Raw genomic sequence first — 16,583 nt, 5'->3', positions numbered from 1 at the left:
CTGGCGTTGAGTGCATGTATATGTTTTTCTTAAAAATTCATGTGTTGGGATTTTGGAAACATCTGTTTGTCTGTTATTAGGATTATAATAATAAAGCTAACACTTGAGTGTGAGATAGAATCATGAGGAGAAAATACATGTTGAGACTCGTTCCAACAAATGATAATAATGCTGGAAAGACACACCCTTCAACTTGTTTGTTTAAACAAGACATTGCTCCTTGGCTCTTTAAAAACTTAGGTAAGAAAAGTTCATACCCATATCTTGTGTCTTTTATTTCAAGTTATCTCTAAATCTGAAATGAAAATATATTATTCTTGGGGATAAGATCTTAGTTGAGGGGCTACACAGATCTTAAAAATCAACCATAAGTTGTTTGTCCACACAGCGTTTGCCTTTGCACCTACTTTTACATGCCACCGTATTTGTCATTTAGTCACATTACCCACGTTCTCCTCTGCACTATTTTAAGATGCTTTTGTGGTTCTCTTTGGATAAGCCCAAATACCAATCACATGAAACATGTTTTTACCAAATTTAGATAGGCGTGTGTTGTGAAAACTTTGTATTTTTACAAGGTTCCTATAAAATCTATAATAATAAAAAGAGATTTATTAGCCTTCTTCCCTACACTCAGGAGAGGCTATATATGCCTTAGGTATGACATATTTATGTTCTCACAATGCATATTAGTCTTAACGAAGTTAGTACTTTTCTTTAAAAATGTCACATACTTTTAAATTTATGTCAATGTCGCATAATGAGATTCCTTGATATAAGTACTATTATAGTTGTACTTTAATTATTAAGAGAAAATAATACTGATGTATATTGCAAGCTGGGAACGTGAGTCCCAGTTACAGCTGTGTGCGTGTATCAGGGCATTATTATAGTTTATAGCAGTTGGTTTTATTTCTTACATGCCGTCCTAAAAAGTCCTTTGATATTACTTGCGATACCAATATCCAAGTAAGCAGTATATATATTCTTAATTTCTCAGTATACAACAGAAAATTATTGCGGCCGTTTGTTTCTCATGTGCAAACATGTCTGGTACGAGATTGATACTTGCTACGTTAGCCAAGATCGCGTGATGACAACTTTTCTTAGAAGAGGTTTCACATGGCCAAAACAGAAAACGTTCGCCTAATCATATCAAACTCGAGAATTAATTAGTACGTTGATCTCAACCTCTATTCTGTAATTCAAGCCAATCATTAAATTTGATCTATACGTTTGGGTTTAATTGTAAAACAGTATTATTCATAGTCTTTGCTGGTTGCTTTTTTCTTATGATGATAGATTATCCGAATCTTCCTGTAATTTCAATAGTTTAATGTTAATTTTCGTGACTTGAGATCATTCAGCTGTGAAATTATATGGCAACACACAAAAAGGTTAGAATGAATTTTGATTTTATAATATGGAATCGGGTAATGTTAATCTAATCTTCTTCTTTTTTTTTTGAACAACTGTCAATCTAATCTAGTGGTGGTTCGGAGTTCGGACTATCCAAGTCCGTTTCATGAATTAATTGCGGACTACAACAAAATAACAGAATTTTTAGCACAAAAAAAAAAAATATAATAGAAGCAAAATGGGAAAGTGGTCCTGGGTTGATGATTGATCTCTTTTGTATGGTAAAATGTATCAAGAAAAATCCATATATAAACAGAGAAGATTCAATATATAAATAATGAAAGGTAGGAAATAAATTACTTTTCTGAGGATACAGTGACATCCTGTGTTTTATTCGAACCAAAATTAGAAGTTACTCGGTTACAAGAAAAAAAATTAGAAGTTACTCCTCACTCAAAAAATAAATAGATTAGAAGTTACTTGTTCCAACAGTAATCGTGACTCGTTGAATAGGTGTGAATGTGTGATACGAGGTAAAATGGAGTAAAAAGAGAGAAAACTGGGTGAAAAGGTAGTTCTTAGTTTGTGGAAAGCAGAAGCGACTATTCCACCCAAAATAGCGTAATTTATAAAATACATGTTGTCAGTTTAGTCAGATTTAGATTTGGTATCTGAATTTAAGGAATAAATATTTTATCTAAATTTCATGTATTTGAAGTCTAAATCTGATTAAAATATAATGAAAGGCAGGCAAAATATACGAATCATGTATTATGTAATACGAAATAACGAAAAGAAAGACGTGTATTCGATCAAAAGTATATATATGCAGTATTTATCTTCTATTGATGGTTTAATTACTTATTATTATTTGTTTATCAACTATTTAGACAATATTTGTTTTCATATTCTGGAAAATTTTGATTATGAAATAAAATTTATCACATATATAGTTAAATCGGGGAGTTGCCAAAAAAATAGTTAAATCAGGGTTGGATGCTATAGGTTTTGGTTATAAAGTATCCAAGTTTTGTTTGAATGCACTCAAAATATCCGAGTCAATCAAGATACCAAACAAACTATATAATCGTTCGGAAAATACAAATCTTGATCTTATAAAAATTTATGGTATTCAACAAAACACAAAAGACCATAAAGGGAAAGACTTCTATCTATGTGTGTGTATTCAACTGTCATGCATTGCTCTATCATTCATAATTTTCCCAAAAGTAAAAAAAGAAGCATAAACAAGTTTTTAGATCCCTTTTAAGCAAAAAAGTGATTTTATAACCCAATTTGACACAAAAACATATAATAAAATTACGTCATCATACGCATTAATCGTGAGTATGGTAGGGAAACAAAAATATCTTATTTTCCCAGAAAAGATTGGATTCATACAAATCCTAATTCATATCCATAAAATGTAAACAAAATCTTAACCAAAAATAAAAAGTCAAAAAAGTGAATTTAAAAGAAGAAAAAAAACACAAAATAGTCTTTCACTTTCTTTCACATCTAATCTCTGTTTATCACTTTGGTCTTAAGCGGCGTGTGCTCAAGTGTCGTGCATGCGTTTTTTTGCGTTTCTTTTCCTCTCAATCCCTTCTCCTTGCATGCCCTCTCTCTCTCTCTCTCTCTCTATATCTTCCCCTTCTCTCTCTATCTGACCCATAATTTTAATTTTACATCGAAAAAAATAAACGAAAAAACAAAACAAAAACACAAACCTCGTCGCCGTTACAGTCCCCTCTTCTCTCTCAATTCGCCGTCTTCTTCTTCTTCTACTCCCCACCGTGAGTTTCACTCAACCTCCTCTAATCTCTAACGCTGACTTAGATTGACCCACGTCGATATGCATGTTCATGACTAGTCCCTCCTCCAATTCACGTCGATTCCACCTCCGATTCGTCTCTCCGGCGCCGTTAGGGTTTTAAGACTTTTCCCGATTTCAATTGGTGGGAAAGGTTGTGACTTTTGAGGATGTTTGAAGTCAAAACGGGGTCAAAGGTGTGCATGAACGCATCTTGTGGCTCGACCTCTACTGTTGAATGGAAGAAAGGCTGGCCTCTTCGATCTGGTTCTCTCGCTGATCTCTGCTTTCGTTGCGGGTACCTCTCTCTCTAATCTCATTGGGGACACAAAGTCTCGATCTTCTGTTCTTGTCTTTTATTACAGTATGTTTGTGTTCTTGTCTCTTTGACTATTTGTCAATCTTGACTCTTTTTGATCTATAAATAGAATACAATTAATACACAGACATAAGTGATGATTGATTTTGCAATGATTGTGTGTTAATTTAATAGATCGGCTTACGAGACTTCTCTGTTCTGTGAAACATTCCATTTGGAGCAATCTGGTTGGAGGGATTGCTATTTATGCAACAAGGTTGGTTTTGTTTTTTTAATAACTCTCTCTTTTTTTGTTAATTTTCTCTGTAATATTGGTTTGATTGAGATTCTGTAATGTGACAGAGACTTCATTGTGGATGCATTGCCTCTAAGCTCATGGTCGAGTTTATGGACTATGGTGGTGTTGGTTGTACTTCCTGTACTAACTGCCATCAACTCAATCTGGTGAGAGTTTTGGAATATTATTATTACAAGCTGTTGTTCTAATGGTTCTGTCTTATTAAACGATTCTCTTTTTCTTTTGCAGAATAAGAGAGGTGAGAATCCAGTTGTGTTTAGCAGATTGGCAATGAACAGCCCACATACAAATGGAGAAAGTGGAATTAGTATAAGAAGCGAAGCTGATCTCTTTTCTCAGCCACTAGTCAATGGAGATGATAAAAGAGAAGAGTTCATGGCTCACCGTGGGTTTGCTAATTTTATGAAACCAGATAATAATACTAATAATAATAATGCTGGGGAAATGCATGAACCGTCACAGCCATCTTTGAATGTGGCTTTGGCAACACTTCCTTATAGCCCATCTTTTGCAAACCCTGTGGGCGGGAATAAACTAATGGCTGCTGCTTCTCAATCTCACTCCCACATTGGCCAATGCTCTGCTTCTAGTATACTTCAAAAGCCTTCAAAATCTGTCCCTGGAACTCCTCCTGGGACTAGCAAATCTGCTCAGGCCCGGATTGGTAGGCCTCCTGTGGAAGGGCGTGGGAAAGGCCATTTACTTCCTCGGTATTGGCCAAAGTATACTGATAAAGAGCTTCAGCAGATCTCTGGAAAGTATCCTTTTTTTAGTCTTTGCTCAACGTTTTACTTTGGACACAAAACTCCCATCTTTTTTTCCTTAACAGTTTTCTTTTTAGTTTGAATTTGAACATTGTACCTCTTTTTGAGAAAACTCTTAGTGCAAGTGATGCCGGTCGCATTGGTCGTCTAGTTCTTCCAAAAGCCTGTGCAGAGGTAACTTTTCACATTGTCCATTGAGATCTCTCTATCTAAAGATCTAAAGACTCAAGAGTGGGGATGGTGTTGTGTAGGCTTATTTTCCTCCCATTAGTCAATCTGAAGGCATTCCTCTGAAGATTCAAGATGTGAGGGGTAAAGAGTGGACGTTCCAGTTCAGATTCTGGCCCAATAACAACAGTAGAATGTATGTCTTAGAAGGTGTCACTCCCTGCATACAGTCCATGATGCTACAAGCTGGTGATACAGGTACAAGCAACTTTATATAGAGATTCTGAGTACATTCTTGTTTTTTTTTTCTGCGTTCTCTCATTGTGTGGAGATTCTTCTTCGCCTTGTTACAGTAACTTTCAGCCGGGTTGATCCTGGTGGCAAACTAATCATGGGTGCCAGGAAGGCAGCTTATACTGTAGACATGCAGGTTTGGGTTTCTACTAACTAGTTTTGTAAGGAATGTGAGCCTGAATTTAACATGGTATCAGAGTCCGAACACACACTTTCCAACCGAGCCCAATCTATTAGGCCCAAAAGAGGTCCGACTGATCCCGAATCGGTCCAGCTAATCTGACCCGAATCCTATATTAGAATAATTGTCGAGATTAATGGTCAAAAGAACCATCATCTCGAACATCTGGGACATAAATAATATATAAATGGTTAGGGTCATTTACTTGTGGTGGTTTTAACCTGGAAGCCCATAATAAACCTGAATTTAACAGAATGTGCTAGTTTTTTTTCTTCTGCTTAGCTCCATTCTTATCCAATATTTTTTAAACAGGGGTGTGGGCTCACGAACGGTACTTCAAACGAGGACACATCATCCTCTGGTGTTACAGAGAACCCGACCTCCATTAACGCTTCCTCACAAATTCCGGAAGAACTGAAAGGTGTGCCTGAGCATTTGAGCTCACCTTATGGTGTTGGTAGCAGCTTGAAGAAGAGTGAGATGAATGGAGGCAGGATTTGCGATGATCCTTCACGTGTTAAAGACAAGAAGAGGACTCGAACCATTGGGGCTAAAAATAAGAGACTGCTTTTGCGTAGTGAAGAGGTGAGAGTCACTTGGGAAGAAGCTCAGGAGTTGCTCCGTCCTTCTCCTAATGCAAAGCCCACCGTTGTCGTGGTCGAGGATCATGAGTTTGAAGAGTTTGACGTAAGTGGTAGATCGTGTGAGTAAGTTTTTTTACTTGACTGCCCTCAGCTAAGTCATGTTTCTTGTTTTTATGGCATGCACAGGAACCTCCCGTCTTTGGAAAGAGGACGATACTTACTTCAAAACCTTCAGGGTAAGTTCTTTCTTTCACTTCCCAAGTCAGCTTTTCAAGCCATTTTAGTAACGAATATCTTTTGTGAACCAGTGAGCAAGAACGATGGGCATCGTGTGACGACTGCACTAAATGGAGAAGGTTGCCTGTAGACGCTCTTCTCCCCGCAAAGTGGACATGTTCAGACAATGTTTGGGACGTGAACAGGTGTTCGTGTTCTGCACCTGAGGAGAGTCTTAAAGATCTTGAGAATGTTCTTAGAGCCGGAAAAGGTATGAATCTAACTTGTTGCAAGCATTTTATGGATGGTGTTTCAAGTCTCAAGACACTTAACTGTCTTTTGTCTATATGTTTAGAGTACAAGAAGAGAAGAATCCAGGCGGCAAAAACTGAGGAAGAACCGTCGGGTCTGGATGCACTAGCGAGCGCGGCGAGTGCGGCAGTCTTAGGAGACGCTCTAGGAGGCGACTCAGAGGTTGCGACGACGACGAGACATCCAAGACACAGGGTTGGATGCTCTTGCATAGTGTGCATTCAGCCGCCGAGTGGTAAAGGTAGGCACAAGCCCACGTGTGGGTGTACGGTGTGCAGCACGGTGAAGAGAAGGTTCAAAACGTTGATGATGAGGAGGAAGAAGAAGCAGTTAGAGCGAGATGAAATAGCAGCAGCAGCAGAAGCATATGAGGAGCACAACAACAAGGAAGCGACGGAACGGGGTGAGACTGATGAGAATAACGGAGAGAAGGAAGGGAGGATTGATCTGAACAGTGATCCTTATAACAGAGAAGACGTTGAAGCTGAGAAAGAGGACACTAAAGGACGAGAGTGTTCGGGTGTGGCTGATGAGGTTTTAGGGTTAACGGAGCTAGGAGGAGAGGCTGCAAGCTGTGAAGAGTTAAAAGCTGCTACCTAATATGAAGAAAACAAAAAACTAAACTCATAGCTACCTTATCTTAATATGTTCTGTAATGAAGGACACCAAGAGGAGATGAGTACAGTTTTGTGTTTGATTTTCTCATAGTTTTAGGCAGAAATAAGCTTTTGCATTTTTGTTTTGGTTTTTATGGTCTTTGTTGAGTTTGGTGGTGGTGGGTTTTAGGCTGTCTCCATTGATCTAGGTTTTGCATAAGTTAAAATGGAGCTTTGGTGTTTGGTGATGAAACAGTTGAATTTGTTGTTGTGTTTCAACCTTACATGGAAAGCATTAGGTTTAAATTTTTATTTTTCTTCTTATCTTATATGCTGGCTGTTTTATCAGAACTTTTGTGTTCCCCTAAGTTGTATCTTATGCCGTCTTTCCCTTTCCTTGTCTTTGTATTTAGCCAGCGGTTAAGCTAAACGTTAGACCTTTGATCCTTCAATTAATTTATATGGTCTTCTTTGCACATCAAAGCACCAGTGGTCTAGTGGTAGAATAGTACCCTGCCACGGTACAGACCCGGGTTCGATTCCCGGCTGGTGCAGATTTGTCGTAGAGGAGCTGTGATGATATTGGCTTAGCGATGGTTGGGTCCATCGTGTTCTTCTGACTCTCTCAGATGTCATTGCCTGGTGACTGAGCTCTTACAATTTTTTTTAATCTGTTCATGATTATATAAATTCGAATCCATTTTGAATTGAGGTTATAAATAACTGTACTGAAAGCACTTCTTATTGGAGGTTGTGGATAATCATGTATAATATTGAGATAATGATGTATTTAGAGATAGGAGTTATCTCTAACCAAAGTCGGTTATGAGAAGTTGTATATATACTCTTATACGTGAATGAATAAAGCCGAAGCAGTTCTATTAGATTAACATGGTATCAGAGCCCAGATCCTAATAAGTTAAACCCCTAATTAATATTAACCCTACCCGACCGGGTATATAGGTTGTAATTGACTCGCTCGACCGAGTATAACTGTCTTAAAAAGTTTTCGAAATTTCTGGCCGATAAGAGCCATCATCTCGAGGAGGTGTATTAAGGGATATGCATCCCACATTAGAAAATCAATGGGACATTAAGTAATATATAAAGGGATAGGGCCAATCCACTAATTGCCAATTGATTTTGAATTGGAAGCCCATAATAAACCCGAATTTAACATGGTATCAAGTTGGGTGTTAGAAACTTTCATATTCCCAACTTGAGGGAGAGTATTGGAGGTTATGGATAATCATGTATAATATTGAGATAATGATGTATTTAGAGATAAGAGTTATCTCTAACCAAAATCGGTTATGAGAAGTTGTATATATACTGTTATACGTGAATGAATAAAGCCGAAGCAGTTCTATTAGATTCACACTTCTCTATTTAATTATTCTTGTTATAAATGGAATATCCATTGGTATAGTTTTTTTTTGCTTAGTGATAAGTTGATAACACATGCTGTGTATATTTAAAAGGAATTCAAGACATTTTATTTTTAGTTAAAATCGAAATTTTAACGATTATAGTCCTAATACAAGCAATTACGTAAAAATAAAATAATCGATCCAACGTTTAAGAATATACTGTATTGGATTGTGGGAACAAAGACAGATTTTGCTATTTTCCTTTTTGGGTTGGTGACTACATTATCTTTTGTTGTGAAATATAAAAAAAAAAGGAAACTGAGAGTTGCAGAAAAAGGAAATTGGGAGTTGTCGACGCGTTATCCGTATCCGTATATATTTTATTTGTTGCGACGCTCTCTGATCAAACGTTATTTGCGAAGTCTCTCATATTTCACTTCACTTAGGGTTTCGTTCTTCTAAGCTTTGAGAATCCATCTTCAACTGTTTGCAATGGCAGGACCAGATTTGTTCTTTGTTAAGCTCCTCGGTCAAGGTTCGTTTGGTTCGGTCAGTCTCTATCAAGGCGTACGCTACGACGGCGCTATGATTTCTGTAGCCGTCAAAACCTCCGACAGTCAACATGCCGAGTCTCTATTCAGAGAGGTTCAAATACTGTCTGAATTTAAAGGGTGTCCGAGAATCGTCCAGTGCTACGAGACAAGAGTGGAAGCAAGTCTCAACCGATTTAATGGTAGCGTGGAGTACAAGATTCCCTTGGAGTACGCTCCTGGTGGAAGCCTGATGAGTTTCATCAAAACATTCAAAGACAATAAGCTGCCTGATCCTATGATCAGAGACTTTACTCGTATGCTTCTCCAAGGGTTAGCCACGATTCACGCACACGGTTACGTTCACTGCGACCTCAAACCAGAGAACATCCTCGTTTTCCCTAGCTACGTCAACAACAACGGCGCGTGGAGATCTTCTTTCGAGTTGAAGATTTCTGATTTCGGCTTGTCGAGAAGGGAAGGAGACAGTAGCTGGTGGGAACCTAATCATCCGTTCGCGGGAACATCGATCTACATGTCTCCTGACTCGGTTTCGTACGGGGAGACAGGGAAAGACCTCGACTTGTGGTCGTTGGGGTGCTGTGTACTGGAGATGTACACTGGGGAGGGACCATGGTGGCATAAGCACTATGAAGTGGATGATCTCATGAATGGCCAAGAGCCGCTGATTCCGAGTTACCTTCCTTTCGAAGCAAAACTCTTTATCATGACTTGCTTTGCGCCGAGGACAAAAGACGCGACAAGATTGTTGAAGCATATCTTCGTACGTGGAGACGAGGGGAAGATGATCACACAGCCTTCTCCTGTGAGTGATAATATAAAGGCAGAATCAGCTCTGCAACTGGCGAACTTTGTTAGAAGGAATGTTTCTACAACCAAAACCATTCGTGTGCTTGCTGCTGCTCAAGTCATGCCTAGCAAGACCATCATGGCCTAGCTTTGCTCCTGTTTCCACTACCTCATCTTCTTTAATCAGTAGTTCATCTCGTTTATTTTAATTGATTTGGTAGAGAATTATGTATATTGGCTTTTTGTCTATAAAACAATTTGATACTTCATCGTTTCTTCTTCTTATTATGCTATATATATCTTTTCTCCTTTGACTAGTTGAATTGTATATATGTGTATGTGTACAAGTTCGCTTGGAGATTGTTTATTACTATAACTTTTATAACTTCCATGATTATTACTAAGAAAAATAACTGGCTTACAATATTCAAGCATTGATATAACAGTTTCCCAGAATTGGGGTGTTTGTCTTTGAAACAACACAAGATTACAGAACACCCTGAACAGGTAAACAAATTATATCAAGATAATCATCTAGGCATTGTATATGAGCTCCATTTATGGTTAACTACCCAAACCAGGTTTACAAACCTCGGTGATTCTGCCACATATTTATTCTTGCTAGGTCACTATCAAAACAATATCATGATCAACTCTGCTTGCCTGATGAACAATCATTCTGTAAATAAGATCTGAAACCCCAAACTCTCTCTCTCTCTCCTTCCCATTCTGTTTCCGTCTTGTGGATGTATAAAGATTGAGGGTAAATAACATCTCTGTAATCAAGTAATCAATCAGCACCAGTGGTCTAGTGGTAGAATAGTACCCTGCCACGGTACAGACCCGGGTTCGATTCCCGGCTGGTGCATAAAGAGCTGTGAAGAAATTGGCAATAGCGTTGGTTGGGTCCTTCGCAGTCATCTGCTTAATGTGATGAGATATGCCACCACTGAGCTCTTCTTTTGTTTATTTTTCAAACTTTTTCTTAACTAACATTCTCTTCTCATTGTGTTTATCTTTGTATTCTAATTATGAACATTTTCTTCTAACATATAACAATGTCCCAGAGATTTTTTTTTTTTTTTTGGTTCTAACACTTTCTTCCGCTCTGTCCTTAACATATAACAATGTCTCAAAATAATGGGTCCTCTAATTAGATTTTAATATAATACTGTAGTTTTTTTTTATAATAAACAAGACATGTTTACAAGACTGTAAATATACAAACAAAAGTTTCATTCTTTATCATGAAACAGTAACCTGTCCCTTTGTCACAACAGCTTGGTCATGATGGTATATGGTGTCTGATACTTTGCTCGGTGGCCAATACCGGAACAGATCTTCCAACAATGTTCTCTATTGGGAGAGGACCCCTGCATACACAATCCCCAACAATTAAAAACTGATCACAAGAATGCTCATGATACGCTTCGAGATTTACCAGTTACGAGAATCAAAGCTCTTGTTGCGATTGTCTCCGAGTACAAAGACATAACCTTTGGGAACAGACTGCAGATGAGGAGAAAACGTTATCAACAATCTATTACTTTAAACAAGGATGAACATGTGGTAATAATAAGTACAATTTGCTCACCATTGGTTCCATTCCATATGACATTGGCTCCAAGACAAACTCTTCTTCTTGCACATTTTCATTCACAAAGAGCTTCCCATCACGAACCTGCATTACCATATCCATAGGTTAAAAACAACAACCTAATAAAAAAGAAAAAATCAGAGAAAAAGGTTAAGTCTATTTTCTGAGAAAACTTGCTTTCCAAGAAAGCCTCTAAAGTAAAATACCGACCCGAGGCGAACAAAGACTTTAATGGATGAGATGAAAATAGGATCAATGAACAAGTGGATTGGATTAAAGGGGCTTACTTCAACCCAGTCACCTTCACTTGCAACTATCCTCTTTATGAAAACATCATTCAAGCTGTAACCATGTTCCTGCAATTCAAAAGATAACATCAAATACTTAATCAAGAATATAAGATACCACACAAAGGTTGAAGCAAAATCTTTGAAACTGTCACCTACCACTAAAATTGGAGGAGCCTTGAAGATTACTATATCTGAAACCTCTGGCTTCCTGAATAAGTAGGAGACCTGGGCACACACACAGAGTTTTAGACCATGGAAGTAGAACAACATTCACATCAGTGTAATCAAGTTTACTATAAGAATCTGTACATATTCAATAAAAGCATAAGAGTAACTAACGCATAACTACTACCTACAGAACAACCTACATCAATCAAGCTTAGCTATAACAATAACGTTCTAATAAACGTAAAGAGTCCTAAAGATAACTATTACAGTCCTAAAGATGCCACCTTTATCATAAGAGCTTGCTCAGAAACAGTACCTTCTCGGCCCTTACGCGATCACTGAAGATGTATATATTTTTTTACCCTCACAGTTAGATGGTTTTACTTTGTACCATCATGTTACACTTTGTGTAGTCCAGTTTAATTGCAACAAAAAATGTAGCGTCGATTCGATAAAAAAAAGTAGCATCGTGTTTCTTTTGTACCACTCTTGTTTGTAGTGCTTTCTTGTATTCTATTATCTCCAAGTGACACCATCAAAACCTAAAATTACTCATGTAAGTAAATCTAGGTGTGAATCATGTTCGTGTTAGTTTTAATTCTTTGAAATTTTTTGTTTTCAAGTATTAGTTATGTATATTTTATAAAGAATTTTCTAGTGAATGCATAAAACTAATACTAAAAAGCTATGACTTGCGGTCATAGAAACTAATTTACGTTTTAGCTAGCATTTAAGTATCAAATTAGGTTACAATGAAAAAGTGAGATATTGGAGCTAAGGTCATCTCCATCTCCTCTCCATAATTTACTCCAAAAATAGAGTGGGAAATGGAGTATGAACAAAAAATAAAAAATTCTCTATTTATGGAGTAATCACTTTTTTGTTTCTTCACTATTCTATTTTTCACTCCATTTTGCAGTAAATTATGGAGTGGAAAGTAATGATGTTCTTTTAAACAAAAGTAGTACATCTTTTGGCCAGAGAAATAATTTAATGTTGACACTTAACAAGGACGACGGCTAAGTAAAATCTCACAATCACATGTTGAGTTTTTTCTTTTGTCTAGGTGAGCCTAGCTAAGATGAACAAACCCATTATTTTCACTCATACATCGTTTTAATGGGGTTTGGTACGTGAATTTATTTGTTATTACATCATTTATAATCGTTGGACCACTTAAGATATACATTGTGGACCAAGTTAATTAATCAAACAACTACCATTCAGCTAAATTTGCATTTTTTGTCCAGTTCATATTTATTGATCTGGTTTTAAAATTTGTCATGACTCGTATAGAAATGATACGTTAGAAATAAGATGTCCTTTTGTCACATATATAAAAGATGCCCTTTTGTCTCGTCAAACTCTAAGAATTAATGTTTGTTGAAGTGACCTATGTCTCATGTTTTAAAAAAAAAAATTCTAAGCTCTAAATTCCTTTGTATTTTTTACCAATTTTAATTTTATTGTTAAAAATATATCTACAATACTATTTGAGAAGTCAATTTTCTACATATCGTGCTCATGTTAATTTTCAAAGAGTCAGTTATGTTAATATCCTTAATGAGTTAATTCTATAATGCAATAGACAATTATCTCAAATAGCCAATTTTAAGATTTTTGTCACCAAAAGAGTTCACAAATAAGAAAATAACCAAAATAAATTTTATTAAATCGTCAAAAGATCATTCTACTTGTTGTCTTATAGATATAAAATATAAATAAATAATAATAAAAAATTATAGTTTTGAATTATATGTTTTTAAATTCCAATTTTTTTTATAAAAAATTTCGAATTTTTTTTCTTAATTTTCTTTTTGAAATTCGAAAATATTTTCTGAAACTATTTTTAAAATTGTAATATGAATTTATTTATTTTTAAAAATTTTAAACTCCACCTCCAAAACCCTCGTCTCTTACCTCTAAACCTTAAGTCTGAAGGAAAAATTTTACTTTTACATTCCTTTTGGTACCAAAATTAATGTTTATATTCATTAAATCGATATTTTCATACACAATTTCTTCATTAAAAAAGATAAAAGATCTTTCTATCATTGCTTTATAGATACATAAATATAATTAATTATTTAAATAAATAAAATAATATTTTTTATAGTTTACGAATTATACGTTTTCAAATTTAAACTATTTTATTAAAAAAAATTTGATTTTATTCAAATTTTATTTTTAAAATTCAAAAGTTCTTCTTGAAACTATTTTTTACAAAAGAAAACTAACTTTTAAATATTTATTTATATAATTGTTAAATCTTGTATCCCACGTTCGAAAACCCAATCCATCAAATCTAAACTTTAAATATATATTAATTAACACTAGAGTTGAAAATGTCTATTTACCTCGAATATAAATGTGGTTAAAGTAAACCTGAAAAATTATATCAGGAATATGGTAATTTAGGTAATTTCTCTAAAATTAGGTAGTTACAACAAAAGCTTTTTTTCTAAATTTTAGAAAAATCCATTTCTCCTAATTATTATTTTTGAAACTTTTTTCTTTCTTTCTCCAAATTATTGATTGGATGAAAAATAGTTTTTGGAAAATAAAAACCGTAAATTATTCTAAAAACTAGAAACAATTAACACATTTCGTATCTTTTAAAAAAAATATAGAAATATTAAATATTAACAATACCAAAAAAATGTTCATTGGCCAGTGGGTGGGGGTGTGGGTCTGCCTCTTTCCTCTTCTTACTCTCTATATACTTTTATCTACCTCTTTGTTATCCCCTTCAGGGCTTGTCTCTATAAGTATTGTCTACCTCTCCAAACTCCTTATTTTTAGTTTTCTAAATAATCTTTGTCTTCTTCGAGTTTCCAATACTAATGGATGATACCAACCGTCTTCATCGCCTTCGAAGTCACAAGCAAACCAAGTTCATTCGATATAACTCCGAAGGTCTCTCTTTGATTTAGTTAATATTTAATGGTTCTTCGTTTAGGTCTGTACTCATCCACTACTTTGAATTATTTTCTTACCTAAATTCTTTTTACTAAATTAACTTCCCTCCCTTAAATTATTTTATATATTTGATTATTTGTTGAATAAAACTAAGTAAAATGCAGAAGTGACTAGTATCAAATGGGAGTTTATCAATATGACCGAACAAGAAGAAGACCTCATCTCTCGAATGTACAGACTTGTCGGTAATAGGTAACAATCTCTTCTTCTGTTTACATATTTTATCCCTTGTCGGTAATATGTGTGTGTATGAATATGTGTAACGTGAAGCAATGGCGTCCACCATATTATTTTTAAAGATACATGTACTGTACCAAGTTATATTTATACAAACTTATATTAAATTATAAACCTAGTTTGTCAAATGATTTTTTTGTTTATTTTCCCTTATCTATAGAGAGGTTCAGACTAATCCCAAAAGAATGATAAGGCCTATGAATGGATTCTCACTCTGGATATTCAAATGAAGTCTAAAACATAGTCTCACATCTGCATAGCTACACATGTTTAGTGCTGTAAAGTTGATTTGAATCCAGATAAGCCACTCTGTGTGGTTAGTTTGTCAAATGTAATCCTTTCTTAGTTTTTGTCGTAAGTTTAGAGAGTCTTTTGTTTGTTTTGTTAATAGAGTGTTTTCTTCTAGTTCTTTGAAATGGCAACTCTCTAGTCTCTATATTTTTATCTCAGTAAAATAATATGTTGAACCATTTATTAATAACACAACACATTTATGATTTTCTATATTTTTTTTTCTTTGTATTCTATCATGTACATTTTTCAAACCAATTATTTTGTTTAAACAGTAGATATATTGACAATGTATACTAAATTTTACCGGTTTTATGATATTACACTATATGTAGCAATTTTTTCAAAAATCTGATAGGAGTTTCCTTGTTCATTAAAACAGGGAAAAGTTTTACCACATAATTAGTAGCTTACATTTAATCTTTAGTCTGGAGGAAAGACTATGATACCTCTAACTAGAACATTACTGCTCTATCCGTTTTATTTTAATTGTTGTTTTAGGTCTATGCGCACAAATTAAAAAATATTTAGTTTTGTATATTTCTAAAATAAAATATCATTACCTATACACATAACTATATTTTAATCAATAGAAAAATAAACTGGAGAATATTGTTAATTAGTCTTGCATTGAAATTCTAAAACGACACTTATTTTGAAACGAAAATTTTACTTTACATCGACAATTAAATTAAAATGGAAGGAGTACTATTTATCACTTCCAAAGATGTTTGGTTAGCTCATTAATTTTAATATTAATTATAATTGAAATGAGCATGTCCCACTTTATAATAGTGCTGACTTGAAAACTTTTAAATAATTGTAAACAGAACTTCAGGTTTAACACTATTAGTCCAAAATTTTATAATGAAGTAGAACTGATAATTAGACCCAAAAAAAAAAAGTAGAACTGATAATATATTTGACCTAAACTGAACCAGGTGGGATCTAATAGCGGGAAGAGTGGCAGGACGAAGTGCAAGTGAGATAGAAAGATATTGGATAATGAAAAATAATGACTATTTCTCAAACAAATAAAGTCAACTCTATTCTCTAAAAATCTTCATGTTTTGTTTTCTTCTGTTTCTCTTCCTTCCTTTTTGTTATTACTGGAAAATAAAAAACTGAAGTTATGGACAATAATTTTTGTTATTGTGGACAGTAAAAGCTTCATTGTGTTTATCTTATCATCGTATATTTACAAATCTACAGCGGAAACCACAAGAACCTCGAGTGTAAGAGCATCTCCAATCCAAACCTATTTTTTCTTTTATAATTCTCACAACAATAGAATTAAGTATATTAGAAAATAAATTTTGCTCCAATGGTTTACTCTATTATAGAGTTACTCTATTATAAAGTAAAAAGTAGAAGGATTTCACTTTTTCACTTTTTCATTCTATAAGT

The 16,583-nt window shown here is 34.9% G+C and overlaps 4 protein-coding genes and 3 non-coding genes across 7 annotated transcripts; 6 read left to right on the top strand and 1 right to left on the bottom strand.

Annotated features, from left to right (window-relative positions):
- The first annotated feature begins 2,875 nt into the window (after positions 1–2,875).
- LOC106387870 (B3 domain-containing transcription repressor VAL1-like) lies at positions 2,876–7,216 on the top strand. The gene is made up of 12 exons (XM_048774524.1): positions 2,876–3,155; positions 3,233–3,470; positions 3,666–3,747; positions 3,834–3,935; positions 4,018–4,547; positions 4,631–4,727; positions 4,805–4,979; positions 5,075–5,151; positions 5,509–5,883; positions 5,967–6,016; positions 6,089–6,267; positions 6,352–7,216. Exons 2-12 carry the CDS (start codon positions 3,343–3,345, stop codon positions 6,906–6,908), a joined length of 2,352 nt encoding a protein of 783 aa, XP_048630481.1. The 5' UTR covers positions 2,876–3,155; positions 3,233–3,342; the 3' UTR covers positions 6,909–7,216.
- Positions 7,217–7,387: 171 nt separating this feature from the next.
- On the top strand, positions 7,388–7,458 carry TRNAG-GCC. Its single transcript has one exon. It is a non-coding gene; the product is annotated as a tRNA-Gly (tRNA).
- A 726-nt stretch (positions 7,459–8,184) lies between these two features.
- On the top strand, positions 8,185–9,881 carry LOC106441707 (mitogen-activated protein kinase kinase kinase 20). The gene has a single exon (XM_013883488.3). It carries the CDS (start codon positions 8,767–8,769, stop codon positions 9,760–9,762), a length of 996 nt encoding a protein of 331 aa, XP_013738942.1. The 5' UTR covers positions 8,185–8,766; the 3' UTR covers positions 9,763–9,881.
- Positions 9,882–10,411: 530 nt separating this feature from the next.
- TRNAG-GCC lies at positions 10,412–10,482 on the top strand. Its single transcript has one exon. It is a non-coding gene; the product is annotated as a tRNA-Gly (tRNA).
- Positions 10,483–10,486: 4 nt separating this feature from the next.
- LOC125607333 lies at positions 10,487–10,571 on the top strand. The gene has a single exon (XR_007338493.1). It is a non-coding gene; the product is annotated as a small nucleolar RNA snoR114 (small nucleolar RNA).
- Positions 10,572–10,742: 171 nt separating this feature from the next.
- On the bottom strand, positions 10,743–12,453 carry LOC106441708 (thylakoidal processing peptidase 1, chloroplastic-like). The gene is made up of 5 exons (XM_048774513.1): positions 11,658–12,453; positions 11,499–11,567; positions 11,209–11,295; positions 11,056–11,123; positions 10,743–10,987 (listed from the first exon to the last, which is right to left on the bottom strand). Exons 1-5 carry the CDS (start codon positions 11,769–11,771, stop codon positions 10,900–10,902), a joined length of 426 nt encoding a protein of 141 aa, XP_048630470.1. The 5' UTR covers positions 11,772–12,453; the 3' UTR covers positions 10,743–10,899.
- Positions 12,454–14,146: 1,693 nt separating this feature from the next.
- Positions 14,147–16,366, top strand: LOC125603618 (MYB-like transcription factor ETC2). Its single transcript, XM_048774506.1, has 3 exons — positions 14,147–14,585; positions 14,753–14,840; positions 16,118–16,366. The coding sequence occupies exons 1-3, from the start codon at positions 14,513–14,515 to the stop codon at positions 16,212–16,214; spliced, it is 258 nt and encodes an 85-aa protein (XP_048630463.1). The 5' UTR covers positions 14,147–14,512; the 3' UTR covers positions 16,215–16,366.
- Positions 16,367–16,583: the final 217 nt, after the last annotated feature.

This window comes from Brassica napus, chromosome A3 (genome assembly GCF_020379485.1).
Source record: "Brassica napus cultivar Da-Ae chromosome A3, Da-Ae, whole genome shotgun sequence".
Taxonomy (NCBI): Eukaryota; Viridiplantae; Streptophyta; class Magnoliopsida; order Brassicales; family Brassicaceae; genus Brassica; species Brassica napus.
This window is presented reverse-complemented; position numbering and strand designations above follow the sequence as displayed.

Coding starts and splice junctions, on each gene's coding strand:
- LOC106387870 (XM_048774524.1), top strand. CDS start 3,343: ATGTTTGAAGTCAAAACGGGGTCAAAGGTGTGCATGAACGCATCTTGT. Junction 3,748..3,833: donor ATTGCTATTTATGCAACAAG/GTTGGTTTTGTT, acceptor GTAATGTGACAG/AGACTTCATTGTGGATGCAT. Junction 6,017..6,088: donor CTTACTTCAAAACCTTCAGG/GTAAGTTCTTTC, acceptor TTTGTGAACCAG/TGAGCAAGAACGATGGGCAT.
- LOC106441707 (XM_013883488.3), top strand. CDS start 8,767: ATGGCAGGACCAGATTTGTTCTTTGTTAAGCTCCTCGGTCAAGGTTCG.
- LOC106441708 (XM_048774513.1), bottom strand. CDS start 11,771: ATGTTGTTCTACTTCCATGGTCTAAAACTCTGTGTGTGTGCCCAGGTC. Junction 11,296..11,498: donor GTGAAGGTGACTGGGTTGAA/GTAAGCCCCTTT, acceptor ATGGTAATGCAG/GTTCGTGATGGGAAGCTCTT. Junction 10,988..11,055: donor AGCTTTGATTCTCGTAACTG/GTAAATCTCGAA, acceptor TTGTGTATGCAG/GGGTCCTCTCCCAATAGAGA.
- LOC125603618 (XM_048774506.1), top strand. CDS start 14,513: ATGGATGATACCAACCGTCTTCATCGCCTTCGAAGTCACAAGCAAACC. Junction 14,586..14,752: donor CATTCGATATAACTCCGAAG/GTCTCTCTTTGA, acceptor AGTAAAATGCAG/AAGTGACTAGTATCAAATGG. Junction 14,841..16,117: donor TACAGACTTGTCGGTAATAG/GTAACAATCTCT, acceptor AAACTGAACCAG/GTGGGATCTAATAGCGGGAA.